This window comes from Chelonus insularis, unplaced genomic scaffold, assembly GCF_013357705.1.
Source record: "Chelonus insularis isolate UGA/USDA-ARS -01 unplaced genomic scaffold, ASM1335770v1 scaffold_229_pilon, whole genome shotgun sequence".
NCBI lineage: Eukaryota > Metazoa > Arthropoda > Insecta > Hymenoptera > Braconidae > Chelonus > Chelonus insularis.
Genome location: NW_023276790.1, coordinates 439776 through 457989, shown reverse-complemented (window position 1 = coordinate 457989; position 18214 = coordinate 439776). Strand labels below are relative to the sequence as shown.

At 29.6% G+C, this 18214-nt stretch overlaps 3 protein-coding genes and 1 long non-coding RNA gene across 6 annotated transcripts; 2 read left to right on the top strand and 2 right to left on the bottom strand.

Annotated features, from left to right (window-relative positions):
• The first annotated feature begins 821 nt into the window (after nt 1–821).
• LOC118073107 (uncharacterized) lies at nt 822–3775 on the top strand. Its single transcript, XM_035093406.1, has 3 exons — nt 822–1126; nt 3163–3365; nt 3462–3775. Exons 1-3 carry the CDS (start codon nt 1040–1042, stop codon nt 3592–3594), a joined length of 423 nt encoding a protein of 140 aa, XP_034949297.1. The 5' UTR covers nt 822–1039; the 3' UTR covers nt 3595–3775.
• Nucleotides 1908–4089, bottom strand: LOC118073109 (uncharacterized). Its single transcript, XR_004691073.1, has 3 exons — nt 3896–4089; nt 3118–3358; nt 1908–2979 (listed from the first exon to the last, which is right to left on the bottom strand). It is a non-coding gene; the product is annotated as an uncharacterized lncRNA (long non-coding RNA).
• Nucleotides 4090–4522: 433 nt separating this feature from the next.
• On the top strand, nt 4523–8554 carry LOC118073149 (ATP-binding cassette sub-family F member 3-like). The gene is made up of 9 exons (XM_035093467.1): nt 4523–4868; nt 4955–5060; nt 5197–5392; nt 5501–5841; nt 6235–6730; nt 6809–7032; nt 7114–7478; nt 7536–7756; nt 8096–8554. The coding sequence occupies exons 1-9, from the start codon at nt 4796–4798 to the stop codon at nt 8243–8245; spliced, it is 2172 nt and encodes a 723-aa protein (XP_034949358.1). The 5' UTR covers nt 4523–4795; the 3' UTR covers nt 8246–8554.
• Nucleotides 8555–8758: 204 nt separating this feature from the next.
• LOC118073152 (formin-like protein 14) lies at nt 8759–12030 on the bottom strand. 3 transcript variants are annotated; one of them, XM_035093472.1, is made up of 7 exons: nt 11735–12027; nt 11539–11629; nt 11251–11315; nt 10981–11151; nt 10582–10904; nt 9743–10406; nt 8761–9310 (listed from the first exon to the last, which is right to left on the bottom strand). In XM_035093472.1, the coding sequence occupies exons 4-7, from the start codon at nt 11132–11134 to the stop codon at nt 9189–9191; spliced, it is 1263 nt and encodes a 420-aa protein (XP_034949363.1). In that variant the 5' UTR covers nt 11135–11151; nt 11251–11315; nt 11539–11629; nt 11735–12027; the 3' UTR covers nt 8761–9188. The 3 variants fall into 3 exon arrangements, with proteins under 3 accessions (XP_034949364.1, XP_034949363.1, XP_034949362.1); XM_035093471.1 differs by lacking the exon at nt 11251–11315 and having other exon boundaries at nt 8762–9310; nt 11735–12026; XM_035093473.1 differs by lacking the exon at nt 11251–11315 and having other exon boundaries at nt 8759–9307; nt 11539–12030.
• Between the last annotated feature and the right edge of the window lie 6184 nt (nt 12031–18214).

The window sequence follows — 18214 nt, the reverse complement described above, 5'->3', positions numbered from 1 at the left end:
AACATAACGTTTTCACCAACTGATAGTTATAAAAATTATATAAATTAATATAATTCTCAGAATTCTATTTATAGAACAATATTTATTCTATAAAAGAACAATTGTTCGTGAGTATGACGTTCAATGACTTGGTGCTTTTTTCAATCAACACTAATAGAAGTTTTCTAACATATGGATTTTTTTCATTGATGAAATTATAAGAATGAGTAATATGATAGAGAACTAAGGGAATTTTCATGATGATTTCACGGAATTAAAAATGAATTAATTATTTCACATTTTACTTCATATAATTCAGTAGGGTTTTATCTCAATTTAACTCAAGATATACTTTTCCTATGAATCAATTTGATCTTTTATTCGATATAATAATGATGAAATACTATAAACCATTTACAATGAATATTTTAAATAAATGGTCAATCTTTTTAAAATAATTAATTATGTTAAAAAGGTGTAACACACCTGTGACATGAAATTACCATAAAATTATCTTGGTTTTGATGAATCATTAGACGAAAATGATCCTTCTAAGACCATTGATTCATCATTTTTCGAAATGGTATAGTCTTTTTTAACTTCATTATTGAATAAACTTAACACTTTTGTCCAATAATTTGGTTATTAATTCATTGAGGTTGATAAAAATTTGGTGAAATATTCAATCAATTAGCTAGACTGACATTATCTTTATTTACCTAAAACATTTCCACTAATTCTATCCGTCCATCTTTATGTAGGAAGATTTACCTTATCACCAAAATTTCATCTACTTCTTGTGGTTTGTCATCAAACATAGTTGACCTCCCTCCAAAGCCCAAGAGGCGTAGTAGCAGACCTTAAAAACCCAGGATATCAAGACCACATTTTCACTTTCCACAAGAAGTCGAGGTGAGACATTGAAGCTCTAGATTGATACTTGTTTTGACATCTCACGTAATTCATATCTACCAATAAACGGACATTTTTAAGTGGGAATAATATTTAATATTACCATATTAGTTGGATAATAACTTATATCAAATTGGTTTATTTAAAAATGACGGAAAGCAAATTATTTATTGTTATATTTCTTGTTACCTGCGTCTACCAAGTCTGCATTGGATCAGTAATCTTGAGATCTAAGGTAACTCATTTTAAATATTTTTTTTTCACTATTATTATCTGAAGCATGATTTTCTTCATTCAACTGTTACTCACTTGATCAATTATTATATTTTAAGAATATCATGTAAAATTTCAAAGTATTTTGAAATGTTTTAGATTAAATTAAATGAAGTGAATTAACATTGTATTGATGATTAATCATTTTAGTTCAAAAATTTCATTTTTTTCAAAAGAATAATATACTTTGGGTGCAATGGTTTTAATAAAATATTTTATCAGTAAACTTTAATTTCTTCAATGTTCCAGAATACATTCTTTCATTCTTCTGTATCAAGTGTACAGACATTTGTATTTGTCAACGGGTTTCTTACCAAAGCACTTTTCTATTTTAATATTCGTAGAATTTAGGGAATGATAAGACACACATCATCACTTATTGATGTTCATACAACTATTTATTTCATATATCTGTACGATAAAGATGTTTCTCTACCTAAAAAAAATAGGCACGTGAAAATTATATGATGTGTTCATTGATGAATCACAATGGCCCTAACATATTTTCCTGCTTACAATTAAGTTGAATCAAATTCATTAATTGAATTATTTATTTCATCAATCTTGTAATAATTGAACAACAAATTCATACCACTTTTTATATCAAGAAAAAAATAACTAAATATATAAGATTACAAGTATGTATTTATTTTTTATCTTCAACTGTTGATAATAAATCAATTAATTATTTCTTATATATATATTTAATTAAATTATCAGTTAGTAATAGTAACTTGTCTTAGTTGTGGTAGAGTTTATAAACATATTGAAGAATGAAAATAATTTCTTCAAATTAAATGAACTTTAATCGTATATTAAACGTAAGGGGTATTACTAGTATATATGTATTGTCGTCAGAACGTTATATATTACCGTCAAAATATTATTTTTATTAACAAGAGAATTTATATTGTCAGCATTTCGATTCTATAGCTATTCATGATATATACTATTCTCCGAATATTGTTCACATTTGTTGATTTATATTCAAAGAATGCGGAGATTATAGAGGAGAAAAATTTATGAGCTCTTTTCATTAAATCCTTGGAAATAGCTCCTTAAATTTTGTTATAAAATTTCATTCATTTCCGCCTAATTTTTATTAAATATTACTTTTTTTCATCATTATACGTTATTATTTATCTGACATTTATTTTTGTAAAATTAATAATTAATTTAGATAAATTAGTTTGTACGTCAATGATTTTTATAAGAATGATAAAGAAAAACTTGAAGACGTCAGAAAAATTATTCAGCTAACTCTTAATCCTCTCCCTTATTATCATCTTTCCCATTTACTTTCTCACACATTTTTACTTACATATTTTCCGGAATTTTATACTTCACTAATACGTATTAATATACCGATTATAATGTCTATTATTTATAAGCTTCGGGTGTATTATTTGCATTATTGAATTTTAATCAAACTAGTCAAACTTGTTTTATGAGTTCAACGTTCGAATTGCACAATTTTTTAAAATGTCAATCGAAATCCATTTTTTATCACTTGCTTTCAATGTCAGTGTGTTCATCTACAACATCTGTATCTCCATAGATAAATATTAGTGACCTGTCTCTTTATATGTACATTTACAATCATACTGACTTCTCAACGAAATGAAAAACAAATCTCAGTATCTCTAAATTTAGAGTTTTTCACACAATTTTCTACGTTTCGTTTTTCCTCTAAACTACGTATTACTATTTTCATGATAAAATTATCAATTTTTTTAAATTTTATGTACACTGAATTCATTTATTTGTATTTGAACCATCCAACAAATAATTCAATTCAACAAGTAATAGTTGGACCTAGAGTAAAAATCAATAGAAAATGAAGTCTTCAGATAATTATTAAAAAAAAATAATAAAACTTATATAATAACTAGATAGGATTGAATTTAAAACAATATGTAAATATACTAAGAACAATAAATACTTGAATAAAACCTGTTGAATTTGCTCCTGATTAATAAAAGTATGTTTAAATTCTAGGACGAAACAACTCCAAATCCAATGAAAGAGAATCCTAATTCTATAAGTCAACCAGAATCACGTTCCAAAGACATTATTATTGAAAGATTGAAAAAAAGTATGAAGTTCAATGAAACATCATTAGACTTTTGTGGTACAGCTCCTTGTGGATGGTGTCCGTATGATGATGCACTGCAAATCACGTTGGATTTTATACCTAATCCGTAAGTGAAAAATATTATTTTATTTTCAATGTATGTAAAATAATTTATAATTATGTAAACAAATTATTTTAATTTTTTAATTATATTTTTTTGTAGATGTGAATGTCGTAATCATCAAAGATGTTTACGAGAAAGGCCAATCTATTCTGGATCTTATTATGTATATTATTGCAGTGACAAAGTAGTTGAGGATGATTACTATGATTCATGTACATCAGATTGGAGATAGTGTAATTTTTCATTAAGATAGTATTTAAAAATTGTAATAAATTTGGACATACTTTTGTGTATTTTAATATTTAACTTATCAATATTGTTGTAGATTTATAAGATTTATGTACTTATTACAATATAAGTATTTTAATTTAGAATTATTAAGTAAGTAATGACATAAATTATGTTTTGTGATTTTAATTTTTGACTGCAAAAATAAATACACAAAAGTTATTTTATATGTTATTTCATTAATTTACTGTACTTTATCAACTAAATAATGTAGTTAAATTAGTAAAATTTCTAATACTACTTACATCTTTTGCCAATTAATCATACCACACTTCAGATGATGTGATTTGTTTATATTCATGATGATTGTGAAAATTTCATCAAGTGAATAATTTATGGATCGATTAATTGTAAATGTTAATTCGAAATGATTAAAAATTAATTGTTTATGTTGAAAGTAAAGTTTATTTAAATTTTATGTTGTTATTTATATCTTCAATAGTTCATGAACTCAACACATTTGAATATTTTTTTCTCGATATTTATAATCTAGGGATTTTTCTGTTTATAAGTTATTACACTGTTGGCATCTTTTGACATTTTTTCATTTATTTTATAGCACGTAATGTGTGTCTATGAATACATGGTAAGACCATGCTCTTTCTCCAGCTAAATTTCTAAAGAAAATAAAATTTACACTGGAAAGAATTTTTTTCATCAACTTTAAAGTTGAACAATAATAAATAAAAGTTTTGTTTGAATCATATGATGTATTTAACATAATAATAAGCGTTTTTTCGGTTTGAATATTTATTATTTAAAATACCAAAATCAAATGCAGAGCTACAGCCGCTTTTTCGGCAGTTATAGATGTCGCGATAATCACTACTGGCAAAAAATTTAATGCAAATTGAACCATTTTTATTATTATTTAATTGCAATATTTGTAAAAACTGAATTTTCTTTTATATATGTTCCTATATCAATTTTATTCAGAATTGTCTTTTACATTTTTGAAATCTAGTTGAAGAATAAATACTAATTTGCTCCATACATCTATTACTAGTCATGTGTTACATGTGTCTGACAAAATTTTTGATAAGACTACTTTGACGTTAAACTTATACCAGTTGTCATAGTATTATTAATAAATTGTTCATTGGTAAATACGAAACTTTAATTGTTTAATATATTTTTAAACGAATATGGCAGAGTGTAGTGAATATATTAGAAGTCAATTTCCAACGATTGATGATGATTTATATCATTACGTCGAAGGTAACATTATTTTTAACCTAAAACGGAGTAATCATGTATTGACAATAGACTTGATTAACAATGAATTGAATGACGTGGTGTTTCAGGGATTCTTGATAGTTCTAAAGACGATTTTGAAGATGGAGAAGAAGTTTATGAAGCTATTGGACAAGTTTTACATGAGGTATCAGAGAAATCTGAAAACGAGGTTAGGTCTGTACATTATTTTTTAAAAATATTTTTATTAACTAAAAAAATTTATTTAAAGATATTTCTTTGATGAAATATTTTATGAAAAACACTGATCTTTTATAATGTAAGAAATTTTCATTTTTTATTAAATTTTTAGGGATATATGCAGCAAGTTATTGACCATCCTAAAAGGAGGTTCATATGATGGTGGAGAAAATGAAAGAGAAAGGCGAAAAAATGGAGTGAATAAAGTATTAAATGCCCCAGTACACTTAGGTGCAATGGCTGCAACTTTAGAAGCTCAAGTAGAACAAATTAAAAGTATATGGGTGACTACTAGAGACGATACTATGGTACAAATCTGTTATAAATATTTTAATTAATCATCATCATAATTATAATTTTCTAATAGATTTTTTCACTCACTGCATCTATTAATCCTTTTTTTTTAATACCTTCAGAAAGTAGATGCAAAAAAGTTAGAAAAAGCTGAGGCAAAGCTTCAGCAAAAACAAGAAAAAAGAAATGGATTAGACCTTGGAAATAATACAAAGATTAATAGCATAAATCAATCAATAGAACTAGCAAGTGCTAGTCAAATGATGAGCAAAAAAGATAGCCGTATGGAAAGTAAAGGAGGCACAAATAAAACTCAAGACATTAGAATTGAAAACTTTGATGTTGCATATGGAAATAAAATCTTGCTTCAAGGAGCTGATTTAACATTAGCTTTTGGAAGACGATATGGTCTTATCGGTCGAAATGGTCTGGGTAAAACAACACTACTTCGTATGATTTCTAGGTAAATAAGACAATCTACTTTTACACATACATGAAAAATCTGATTTTCATATATGAATAAGGTAGATATCTTTAACAATGAAATCTTTGATGTTTTAATTTTCTTTTATTCAAAATTTATAAAAAATTTATCAGTTTATTCCAATGAGACTATTAGTTATCAACTTTAAATTTCTTATATCGATTTATTCCTTATTGTGCGATTAGCATTTAAATGAATAATTTAGGTTAGTAATTAGTCAAAGTTCAACGGTTCTAAAAATAATGAATGATCATCTTATCTTCGATAATTACCATCATGTAATATAACTTAAACTCTTTCAAAGAAGTAACCTATTAATTTTCATAAAAAAATAATATTATTTAATAATTACAATAATCAATGATTTTTCAGCAAGCAACTGAGAATACCATCACACATACGTGTTCTTCATGTCGAACAAGAAGTAGCTGGTGATGATACATCAGCTTTAAATTCGGTATTAGAATGTGATGAGGAGAGAAATTCTTTGTTAAAACGTGAAGCTGAGCTTCAGATACTTATTGAGAAAGAAGGAGGAAAGAGTGATGCTCTTGGCGAAGAATTAGCAAAGGTTTATGAAGCGATGCAACATGCTGAAGTGGATAAATCACCAGCGAAAGCTAGTGCAATTTTATCCGGACTTGGATTTTCAGTAGAACGACAATCTTGGCCTACGAAATCATTTTCTGGTGGTTGGAGAATGCGACTTGCTCTTGCCAGAGCTCTATTTTCTAGACCTGATCTTTTACTCCTTGATGAGCCGACGAACATGTTGGATATCAAAGCAATCCTTTGGTTAGAACGATACCTTCAGTCGTGGCCAACAACACTACTTGTTGTTTCTCACGATAGAAATTTCTTAGATACTGTACGAAAACTTTATTCAATACTTATTTAATATCGTAATTAAAAACTTTAAATTAATTAGTTAAATAAATTGTTGCAGGTTCCTACAGATATATTGTACCTGAAAGGCCAGAAAATCGAAGCGTATCGTGGCAATTATGAACAGTTCGAAAAAACCCGAGGTGAACGTGAGAAAAATATGCAACGCGAATATGAAGCTCAACAAGCAAAACGAGCACATGTTCAAGAGTTCATTGATCGTTTTCGTTATAATGCTAATCGTGCCTCTTGTGTGCAAAGTAAAATCAAAATGCTTGAGAAGTTGTGAGTTTAAATAATTCTATGGCAACTCTTCATTTTTTATTTTTATATAACATTTATTCATGAAATTTTTCCATTTTTTAGGCCTGAATTAAAACCAGTGGAGAAAGAGCCAACAGTGACACTGCGTTTCCCTGACGTGGAGTCACTTAGTCCGCCTATTCTTCAACTTAATGAAGTCTTTTTCCGCTATGCCGGTTCGACAAATAATGAATACGTACTTTCTAATGTTAATCTCACTGCCACACTACAGTCACGTATTTGTATTGTTGGAGAAAATGGAGCAGGAAAGACGACGTTATTAAAAATTATTACGGGTAGTTTAAGTCCAACACATGGAACCCTACATGTCCATCGGAACCTCAAGTTCGGTTACTTCAGCCAACATCATGTTGATCAGTTAGATATGAGAGTGTGTTCTGTGGAATTATTGCAGAATCATTTTCCAGGTAAATTATTACATGATCTTTTCCGAACTATGATTCATAACTGCACTTTATTTATAGGTAAACCTATTGAAGAGTACAGACGTATGTTAGGTAGCTTTGGGATAAGTGGAGATCTAGCTTTACAAACAATAAGCTCTTTATCCGGAGGTCAAAAGTCTCGAGTTGCTTTTGCTCTTATGTGTGCTGCAAATCCTAACTTCCTTGTTCTTGACGAACCTACCAATCATCTTGATATCGAATCGATCGAAGCTCTAGGAAAAGCTTTGAATATTTGCCAGGTAATTATTATTATTTTTAGACTTTTTCCATTTAAAAGTAAACTTGAAACGAAGATGAATTGCATTCTGGTTGCAAGGTTCTTATATAAAAACTTCAACTTCTTCAGAACTTTAATAATGGATGTATTCACGCTCTAGAAACGAAATCATTTCTGGTCTAGCGTCTTTTATCCATTATGAAGATTTAAAGTACGATATATTCTTACAAATATTTCAAAAAATAATCCTGGCGAAAGCATTATTTACTTTTAAATGAGTTATTTTAAATAAAACTAAATTGAAAGAAGAAAATACATTTATAATTCTGTTGTTAATTAATTAAACATTTTATTTATTCAGGCTGGTGTCATCTTAGTATCTCACGATGAACGATTAATACGAATGGTATGCACAGAGCTTTGGGTGTGTGAAAAAGGAATTGTCAGATGTGTTGAAGGAGGATTCGACGAATACCGAAAGATTGTAGAAAAAGAACTTGAAGCGAATTAGTTAATTAAATATGAATTATGTATCATTTTTCTTACTGATTCCAAGTTTCAATAATATGCTGCACTAATTGAGTATTGCATTATTTATATTATTTATATGATTATCATGGAAAATAACAATTTCATGCAGCTCAATCATGTTACCAACTGCCTTTAAAAAGGCCTTAGCTAATTCAAGCATTCGCGATACCACGTTACTTTACATTTTAAAACAACGATGGTGAACGAATGTAAATGATCAAAAATAATTCGCTGATTCTTTTCACTCTTGTTTGCATGTCATCTAAATAAAATGAATAATTGTTGTATACGTGTTGATATTTTTTTCTTCTTTGTTTACTACTTTTTCATTTATTATTTTTAAAATATAAAAAAAGAATAATTATTCAAACTATTAATAATATTGACTTATTAATTCAAACATTGTAGATTTGTCTAAAACATTTTTTTCTATTTAAATAATTAAGAAAACAATATTAATAACATACAATAAAATTTTATGGCAATCAAATGTTAAAAAGAGATAGTTAATTTAGTTACAGTGGATTCTGTTTCTGCTTGATGCTATTCAAAATATCAAATAGAAACAGAATATTATGTTACATAAAAATTTGGAATTTTACTTATTACAAGTTATCATTTTACAACAAGTGCATTGCAAGACTATCGAATTACAATTTAGTGTATAATTATTACATTGCAAATACAATAGAATTTTTTAATTTATTGAATATTAATCTAGACCAACGTGGTCTGTTATATTTAATTGCGCGTAATAATCGCGTTTGGCTTCAATCGAAATAAATATATCCAATGGCTATGACTAAATTTTTCGACATTTACGGCATATTATTTATATATATACAAAAAAATTATTTTTTCATAAATTAATAATGATTAGTATTATTAATTATAAATACAAGTTAAATTTACAAATAATTATTTTAACATGCTGATGACGCTGCATTATGTTGCCACTGTTTCCCCCCTGCTGAGGCATTTAATTGAAGAACAGAACTAGGGCTAGGATTTGATTGAGGTGGTGCCGGAGCTTGCTGTTTAGCTGCTGTAATATTTGGTTAATTAATTAAATGCTATTTTATTCTTAATGAAATTTTGTACATATAAATTAGGATGCTGTATTACATGCTCCATAGCCATGATCGAGTAGTTTTTAAATACAAAATAGATGATGGAATACATATAAAGAAAGTAGACGTGCATCTTAAAAATTCTATAAATTTATTTAACAGTCTTAGTTAATAATATAAGACATAAACCAAAGTAAAGTAATTAGAATAATGTGATAAACATCTCCTGAATGTTAAGAGAAAAGAAAGTTGAATAATTCATGCTGACAGAAAGGAAAAATTGAAGGTGCTTACAATGAGAACTAAATATAAATGGAACAAAAAGATTGAAATTTAAACATTTAATGGGGTAGATTGACGTCTAAGTGTAAATCCAAGAAGCGAGTGTGATTGGTTATTAACCTCACCATTTTTGCTGTTGTAAAGTTTCGGAACTCCTCGAAATGGCTCGGGTGATGGAAAAGTGATGATAGAATGAAACATTTCACTAAATCTGACTTCTAAATCAGCAGAATTGTTGCTCGTTGATGATTGCCCATTAGACAATGATAAATTTCTAGTTGGAGGTGTTGGTGGCAAAGGTGCAAGTCTTTGATGAGTTAAATTCGAACGATGCGGCGGAGGTGGGGGCGGTGGAGGCATACTGGGTGCCATCACTGTAGGTCTTCCAGGAGGAGGCGGCGCCACTCTTGTAACAGAAGCTACTGGAGGACCTTGCGGAGGAGCTGGTGGAAGAACTTGAGAAACTGGTGTGGCTGGAGCTGGTTTAGATGTAGGTGGTGAAGGTGGTCTTGCTACTGGTGGCCTTAAGACACGATTTATTGGCCTGTGCTGGGTTTCATTTAAACAATCCTGAGACTGATGAAGAGATGAAGGTGTTGGTGCGAGTACTGGTGGTGATCGAGGTAATCGCATACTTTGTGCTCGCGATACACTTCCTCCAAGTAATTCCGGCTTTTTTGGGGGTGGATGTGGTTTGTGTAATGTCGATGTTCCTGGCGGTTTTGGAGCTAACATTGGCTTCCCAAAGCCTTTATTTGGTGACTCATTTGGTCCATCCGTTGTACTTTGCTTTAAAATTGATAAAATAAAATTATTAATTGTCTACAATTATATTACTTAACACATCTGTTTTTAAAAGTTAATCAAAAATTAGTCACAGGTTTTTTTTATACAATGTTCAGCTGTACTTCTATTTTTAGCCTGCTATCATATAGGTTGAACATTTGTGGATTTGTATTCATACCTGAGGTAAAGATATAAGGGGTTTTTGAGCAGCTGGCGGTGGAACTGGAGGTGGTCCTCGTTTCATTGTACCAGTGGTATTGATATTAGTTACAACAGTATTGGCACTAAGAGCTGGATTATTTCCAGAATTTGAAATAGTCGATGAATCTCTTTCAACAATCGTACTTCTGAGACCTGTGGGTTTTAACTTAGGCATTCCACCAGCAAATAAGCCTCCAAGCCCCATTGGAGTACTGTTGTTGTTATTACTAACACTACTAGCGGTACCAGACTGAGGCGAATTAATAGTGGAATTGTTGCTCGTGCCATTCTTCACTTTGCCTGTGAGAAAAAAAAATGAAAGTCATTTAGAGAGTGAATTAACTTTTAAATATACATTACAGAGGAACAAACTTACCAGATATACAAGGGGCACTTTTATCAACAGTCACTGTTTTTTTTAAAGTTTTTCCTGCTCTAATTGACTGTAATAATTGGTTTCGCCCCTGATCACTGCTACCCGAATTTCCTAAATTAAATGCAGGGGGTGGAGGTGGCGGTGGTGCTGACATTATGATTATTTAAATATCTACAAAAAATAATAATAACAATTATTATGACTGTGATTAAATAAGGAAGAGATTAGTAATAACTTTGGAGTTTGAACAAACAAGGACGCGTGACTCACAATTTAGGAGTGCCGTGATTTATTTCGAACATCTTTTTATTGTAAGCCAAACTATGTTATCTCCACTAACAAATTGGTTGCGTGAAACATGATAGTAGTAATTATTATTTAAATAATGAAGTAATACTTGAGAAAAAGTATTAATATGAAATCACAAGTGTTAGTGCTTATAAAATTTAATACAAGTATAAAATTTATTAGAAATAGTACAATATAATTTATGTAAATATGGATAAAATAATATTAAAAAAACTTTTATCAATTTTTTAAAGTCAATGACATATTTACCTCCCACAGAGTTGAAGATTTGTCAATGTGTAGGACCTTGAATCATCAAAATTCACCTGACTTGATATCCATGTCACCAATTAAAGCCTTCCTAACATAAATTGTAATAAAACTTTACTTCGTATTGCTTTGTTTAGACGAAAACTTTTCAGAATCTAGGTTATTTATTGAAAAGAAACAATTAATTGTCAAATACACTAGATCGTTCACCACCCACGAGTGCAAATATATTTATAACACTTTAGGCTCGAGTTCACCATTAGCAAACTGCTAATCATAGCTGCCAACTTCTGCCAGACACTGATACCAACCCAAATAAATTAAAGAACCCGATCATAACATACATAACCTAAAATTTGTTATAAAAAAGTAATGCAAAGTTATTGTGCAATTCGTGTAAACAGGTAATTATAAATTAAATAAATTATTAAGATGCTGTTAATATTTAAATAAGTTCTTTAATTTTTAATTTATTTGGATTGGTACTAGTGTCTGGTAGAAGTTGGCAGCTGTGATTAGCAGTTTGCTAATGGTGAACTCGTGCCTTAGTTACACTCAGAGAACGATCGTGACGACTACAAAGCATACAAACGATGAGTAAAATGTACACTCGGCGTCATTAATGCCTGGTTCATCAAAAACTTTGATACCATCCGAGCAATTATCGATGGAGTAGTTTTTTTTCAAACAGAGATTCTATATCTAAACTAATTTAGAAAGTTTATGATTAAATACTCTTTTAGATAGTCCCTATAACAATAGACTATCTAAACATTTTTGAACCTTAATTTAAATAATAATAATGAATTTAAGTAATAATTATAATTTAAACTTACTTCTTCAGTCATTATGAAACAATCGTGACCATTAATGTTAGTTTGATCATAGTATTTATAAACTTAAGTTTATTATTAAATTATAATCATTATTGAAATTTTCTTGTTTATTATTTAAATTAAGGTTTAAAAATTTTTTAGTCGGGATATTCTATTGTTATAGGGACTATCTGGAAGGGTATTTAATCATAAACTTTCTAAATTAATATAGATGTAGAATCTCTGTTTGAAAAAAAAACTACTCCATCGATAATTGCTCGGATGGTATCAAAGTTTTTGATGGACCAGGCAATAATGACGCCGAGTGTACATCATTTACTTGTATTAAAAATATTGAGAACAAAATACAATTAAATTAATTTCAAATTGTAAAAAAACTTGTAACTTTCAATAAAAAAAAATTATTGAAAATACGAGTACAATTATTGTTCATAAAAAGAATACAAACTGACTGTTGTGAAAAAACTTATTACCTTAATTTTGTAGATATTTATTTTATCTGAAATAGAAAGTTAGCACGGAACAAGTAGAATATTCACTTCTGTGGATAATACAGATTTTTCGTTCTATACATATAATTTACTGATTACAAGTGTAACAATTACATATTTTTTGAATATTGTTGATGAAATTCTCATAGACTGTTTAATTGCATTATATACAAAGATTATGAATATGATAAATATTGTTTACATTGAACATGATTATTGTTTACATATCAAATGGATAATTTATTCTCTTATTTCATTTTTTATATACGAAAATTATACAGTTACATCGTTCACTTCTCTCAAAATAAACTTTCTATTCCGACTATACATTTTACTTAAATCCAGTATACAAATTACTTAAAGGAGAATACTTTTTTTTTAAATTTTCAAGATAATTTACTCGAATTAAGAATAATTATTGAGGAAAAATCAAATTTATTTTGTTTGTTTCGGAAAAATAGTTTTTCCACCACTAGTATACCGTTTTTTCAACTCTTGTATACTAATTACTTGTAAAAAAAATATATTTTCCAGTATATTTATTGGAATGTGTTGATTCTTAGAGCATATCTAGAGTTTTTGATCAAATAATATCGCGACTTTCAGGTGGACTTGAAGGACTTGGCACACTTGTTGCAGTTACGGGACTCAAACTCTCGCCAGTTTGTTGTCGATTGATAATTTAAAAATCGTTTTGTAACAGTAATAAATCGCTTTTATCAGTGCGCCTATTGGTACTGCAATCAATTATTTTTTTTTTAGTTCAATTAAGCCCCATGAACTTCGCTTCTGGGCTGCCGAAATTTGTACAGTATGGAAGAATGTCAATCTTTGGGAATGGTATGAACCATACATCTTCAATGGATCGAATAAAAAAATCAAGGTCAATTATTTGAAGCATCTAAAAGTTTTAATGAAAAATCAGTAAAGTCATCAAAAAGTTGAATATGACAAACGCGCAAAAAGGTTAAATAATCTAGAAAAAGAAATGAATAAGCAGATGACGATTATTCAGCAAAGTGAAGGGATTAACCAAGATATTTTAAATCACTGGAATCAAACAAGAGCCTTTTGTATGGAGGCAAAAGTACGCTTTTGTACTTTATTTCAAAACAGCAAGTTTTTTACAATATTGATCATCTAAAGAGACTGCAGTTCCTGGCCCGATTTGAGTAGTCCCAATAGCCCATACTATGCCTGCATTAGACAATTGATGACGTTTTCTTTTAAGCAACATAGGCTGCAACTTTAAAGTAAGCAATCTTCGAAGTAAAGAGAAAATTGTACGTTAATGAGGGATTTCCCAGGTACTCGGTGACGGGACGTTGAACAATTATAAAGATACAAAATTATAATGCTTCGTAAAATTAAAATTACAGGCAAACTGTATCGATGAATCACTCAAATGTACCTTTCTTTCAATAAATGATTTCGTTTCATTAAAACTAATATGCTTTCAACGATTTATATAAACTTAACATTATTAGAACTTTACATAAGTTTAAGTGATTAATTGTTAAAAATTTCAATTGTACAATGTCAAGAAGATAGCGTAGTACACACTTAATAGTTGTGCTCAAAAACTCATTATTAAGTGAATTCTAACAAAAGTTAGAAAAATGTGTCAGTTAGGACTTAATACAAATTAATACCATAATTTTCTCATTCAAAAGTGAAGCTTTTTCCCAAATCTCAATCTTCTTAATTAATTATCCGATAAACAATTCTTATATAGTATTAAATAATAATTCTCGAGGAGAAAGATACTCATCCCCCCTCAAAGGCTCAAAAGTTCGAATATAACGTCTTCAGATCAACGATGGTCAAGTAATCCAACACTTCTGTCGATACACTCAGGAAAAAGTTATGATTAATATTTGAACTAAAGTATTCTCTAGCAGATTTTTGCAGTTTATATTGTCTATATCAAATTTGTGCATCTCGAAGTCGAAATCTTATAATACCATATAAAATGGAAACTTTTCATTATAAATGGGCATGACACGGCAGGGTGACGGTAAAAATTACTATACACATTATAAGAATTACTGTGCACATTGTTGAATTAACTAAACTGCATAGTAATTTTTAGGGTGAAATTAGAGTAAAAATAACTATGCAGTTTAGTAAATTCAACAATGTGCACAGTAATTTTTACAATGTGTATAGTAATTTTTACCGTCACCTTGCCGTGTCATGCCCATTTATAATGAAAAGTTTCCATTTTATATGGGTATTATAAGATTTCTTGGATTTTTTCATATCTTAAAAGAACTTTGACTGCTACAATATTTTCAGAGTTACAAGCTTCAAAAAAAGGTGTGCGACCTTCCTCATCGATAGCTTCAATATTTGCCTTATGCTTAGCAATAGCTGTATTATTTGGAGAGTTGTTCTAGATTCATAACAACCAATACGGTGAAGAGGTGTTTCACCATTCCGATCCACTATATTTGGATTAGCATGATTTTCTAAAAGAATTTTAATTGCTGCAATATCCCCAAATTTACATGCTTTAAAAAGTGGTACCCAACCGTTTTGGACCCCTCTATTTTCCAGGAATGCTCGATGTAACATAGTTTGGTGATTTTTGATAAAATTATGAAATTTTTTAAAAAAATTTTATGTATTAACACGGAAGTAAACACAAACACGTATTAATGAACATACATATAATGTCACTGAAGTGTCATTTACTCCGAAAGGAGTCAATGTAAAAGTTGTGCTTTTATTATTAAACTTTTTGCACTACCAGAATACATTAACTATTATTTACCTAAATATTGTACGATTTTATCGACAAATATAGACGTGGACAGTTGGTCTAAACAAGACGTTCCTTACACACTTCTGTGAGCAAACTGAAAATCTTCACTCTCTGGTAGTCTCCACCAACTCTAGTTCCACTGTGCGCATGCCCTAAAAATTGAATACGCCTAAAGTCCATATAGTCCAATCAATGGAAGTTTGAAATTATTATTTTGGGCAGAGAGAATGAAATTAATGTAAAAATGTGCGTAAGGGTCGTAGGAATGTTAATGCATTTCTACATGCCTCCATTTTATGATCGAGATTCATTTGATATTCATGCATGATTAAAGATAAATTAACATTAATTAGCGATAATCTTGATAGAAAAACAAAAATAAATAAGTATAAAAATAAATAAATTAACTAAAGCTAGTATAGATATTACAAGTGGGAAAATTTTAAGTAGTAATCACGGAGAAAAATGAATGCCGAAATTTTTAGTTTAGGTAGATATTTAAAAAAACTCGAGGAATTTGAAGAACTCGTTTTAGTTATGTAATTGAAATTTCAGAATATCATCATTATTAAAATTAACAACACGTGTACTACATATTTCGCTTGCAACCAGTACAGTATCATATTTTAGGATGTATCGCAAGTCGCAGGTAGAACGAGGGAGAATAATGGGTCTTATCCCTCCCATGGACTTTGGGCGTATTCAATTTTTAGGGCATGCGCAAAATGGAACTAGAGTTGGTGGAGACTACCAGAGAGTGAAGATTTTCAGTTTGCTCACAGAAGTGTGTAAGGAACGTCTTGTTTAGACCAACTGTCCACGTCTATATTTGTCGATAAAATCGTACAATATTTAGGTAAATAATAGTTAATGTATTCTGGTAGTGCAAAAAGTTTAATAATAAAAGCACAACTTTTACATTGACTCCTTTCGGAGTAAATGACACTTCAGTGACATTATATGTATGTTCATTAATACGTGTTTGTGTTTACTTCCGTGTTAATACATAAAATTTTTTCAAAAAATTTCATAATTTTATCAAAAATCACCAAACTATGTTACATCGAGCATTCCTGGAAAATAGAGGGGTCCAAAACGGTTGGGTACCACTTTTTAAAGCATGTAAATTTGGGGATATTGCAGCAATTAAATTCTTTTAGAAAATCATGCTAATCCAAATATAGTGGATCGGAATGGTGAAACACCTCTTCACCGTATTGGTTGTTATGAATCTAGAACAACTCTCCAAATAATACAGCTATTGCTAAAGCATAAGGCAAATATTGAAGCTATCGATGAGGAAGGTCGCACACCTTTTTTTGAAGCTTGTAACTCTGAAATATTGTAGCAGTCAAAGTTCTTTTAAGATATGAAAAAATCCAAGAAATCTTATAATACCCATATAAATGGAACTTTCATTATAAATGGGCATGACACGGCAAGGTGACGGTAAAATTACTATACACATTGTAAAAATTACTGTGCACATTGTTGAATTTACTAAACTGCATAGTTATTTTTACTCTAATTTCACCCTAAAAATTACTATGCAGTTTAGTAAATTCAACAATGTGCACAGTAATTCTTATAATGTGTATAGTAATTTTTACCGTCACCCTGCCGTGTCATGCCCATTTATAATGAAAAGTTTCCATTTTATATGGGGTATTATAAGATTTCGACTTCGAGATGCACACAATTTGATATAGACAATATAAACTGCAAAAATCTGCTAGAGAATACTTTAGTTCAAATATTAATCAATAACTTTTTCCTGAGTGTATCGACGAAGTGTTGGATTACTTGACCATCGTGATCTGAAGACGTTTATTCGAACTTTTGAGCCTTTGAGGGGGGGAATGAGTATCTTTCTCCTCGAGAATTATTATTTAATACTATATAAGAATGTTTATCGGATAATTAATTTAAGAAGATTGAGATTGGGAAAAAAGCTTCACTTTTGAATGAGAAAAATTATGGTATTAATTTGTATCAAGTCCTAACTGACACATTTTTCTAACTTTTGTTAGAATTCACTTAATAATGAGTTTTTTGAGCACAACTATTAAGTGTGTACTACGCTATCTCTTGACATTGTACACTGAAATTTTTAAACAATTATCACTAACTTATGTAAGTTCTAATAATGTTAAGTTTATAGAAATCGTGTGAAGCAATATTAGTTAATGAAACGAAATCATTTATTGAAAAGAAAGGTACATTTGAGTGATCATCGCTACAGTTTGCCTGTAATTTAATTTTACGAAGCAGTATAGTTTGTTATCTTTATAATTGTTCAACGTCCCCGTCACCGAGTACCTGGGAATCCCTCATTAACGTACAATTTTCTCTTTTACTTCGAAGATTGCTTACTTTAAAGTTGCAGCCTATGTTTGCTTAAAAGAACAAACGTCATCAATTGTCTAATGCAGGCATAGTATGGCTATTGGGATCTACTCAAATCGGGCCAGGACTGAGCACCTGGGTACCTATTGTAATTTCATTGAGGATCTTACAGTAGAACCAAGAACAGAATCGTCTGAATTTCCTACCCAATAGAATAGATGGCATGTCAAATGATT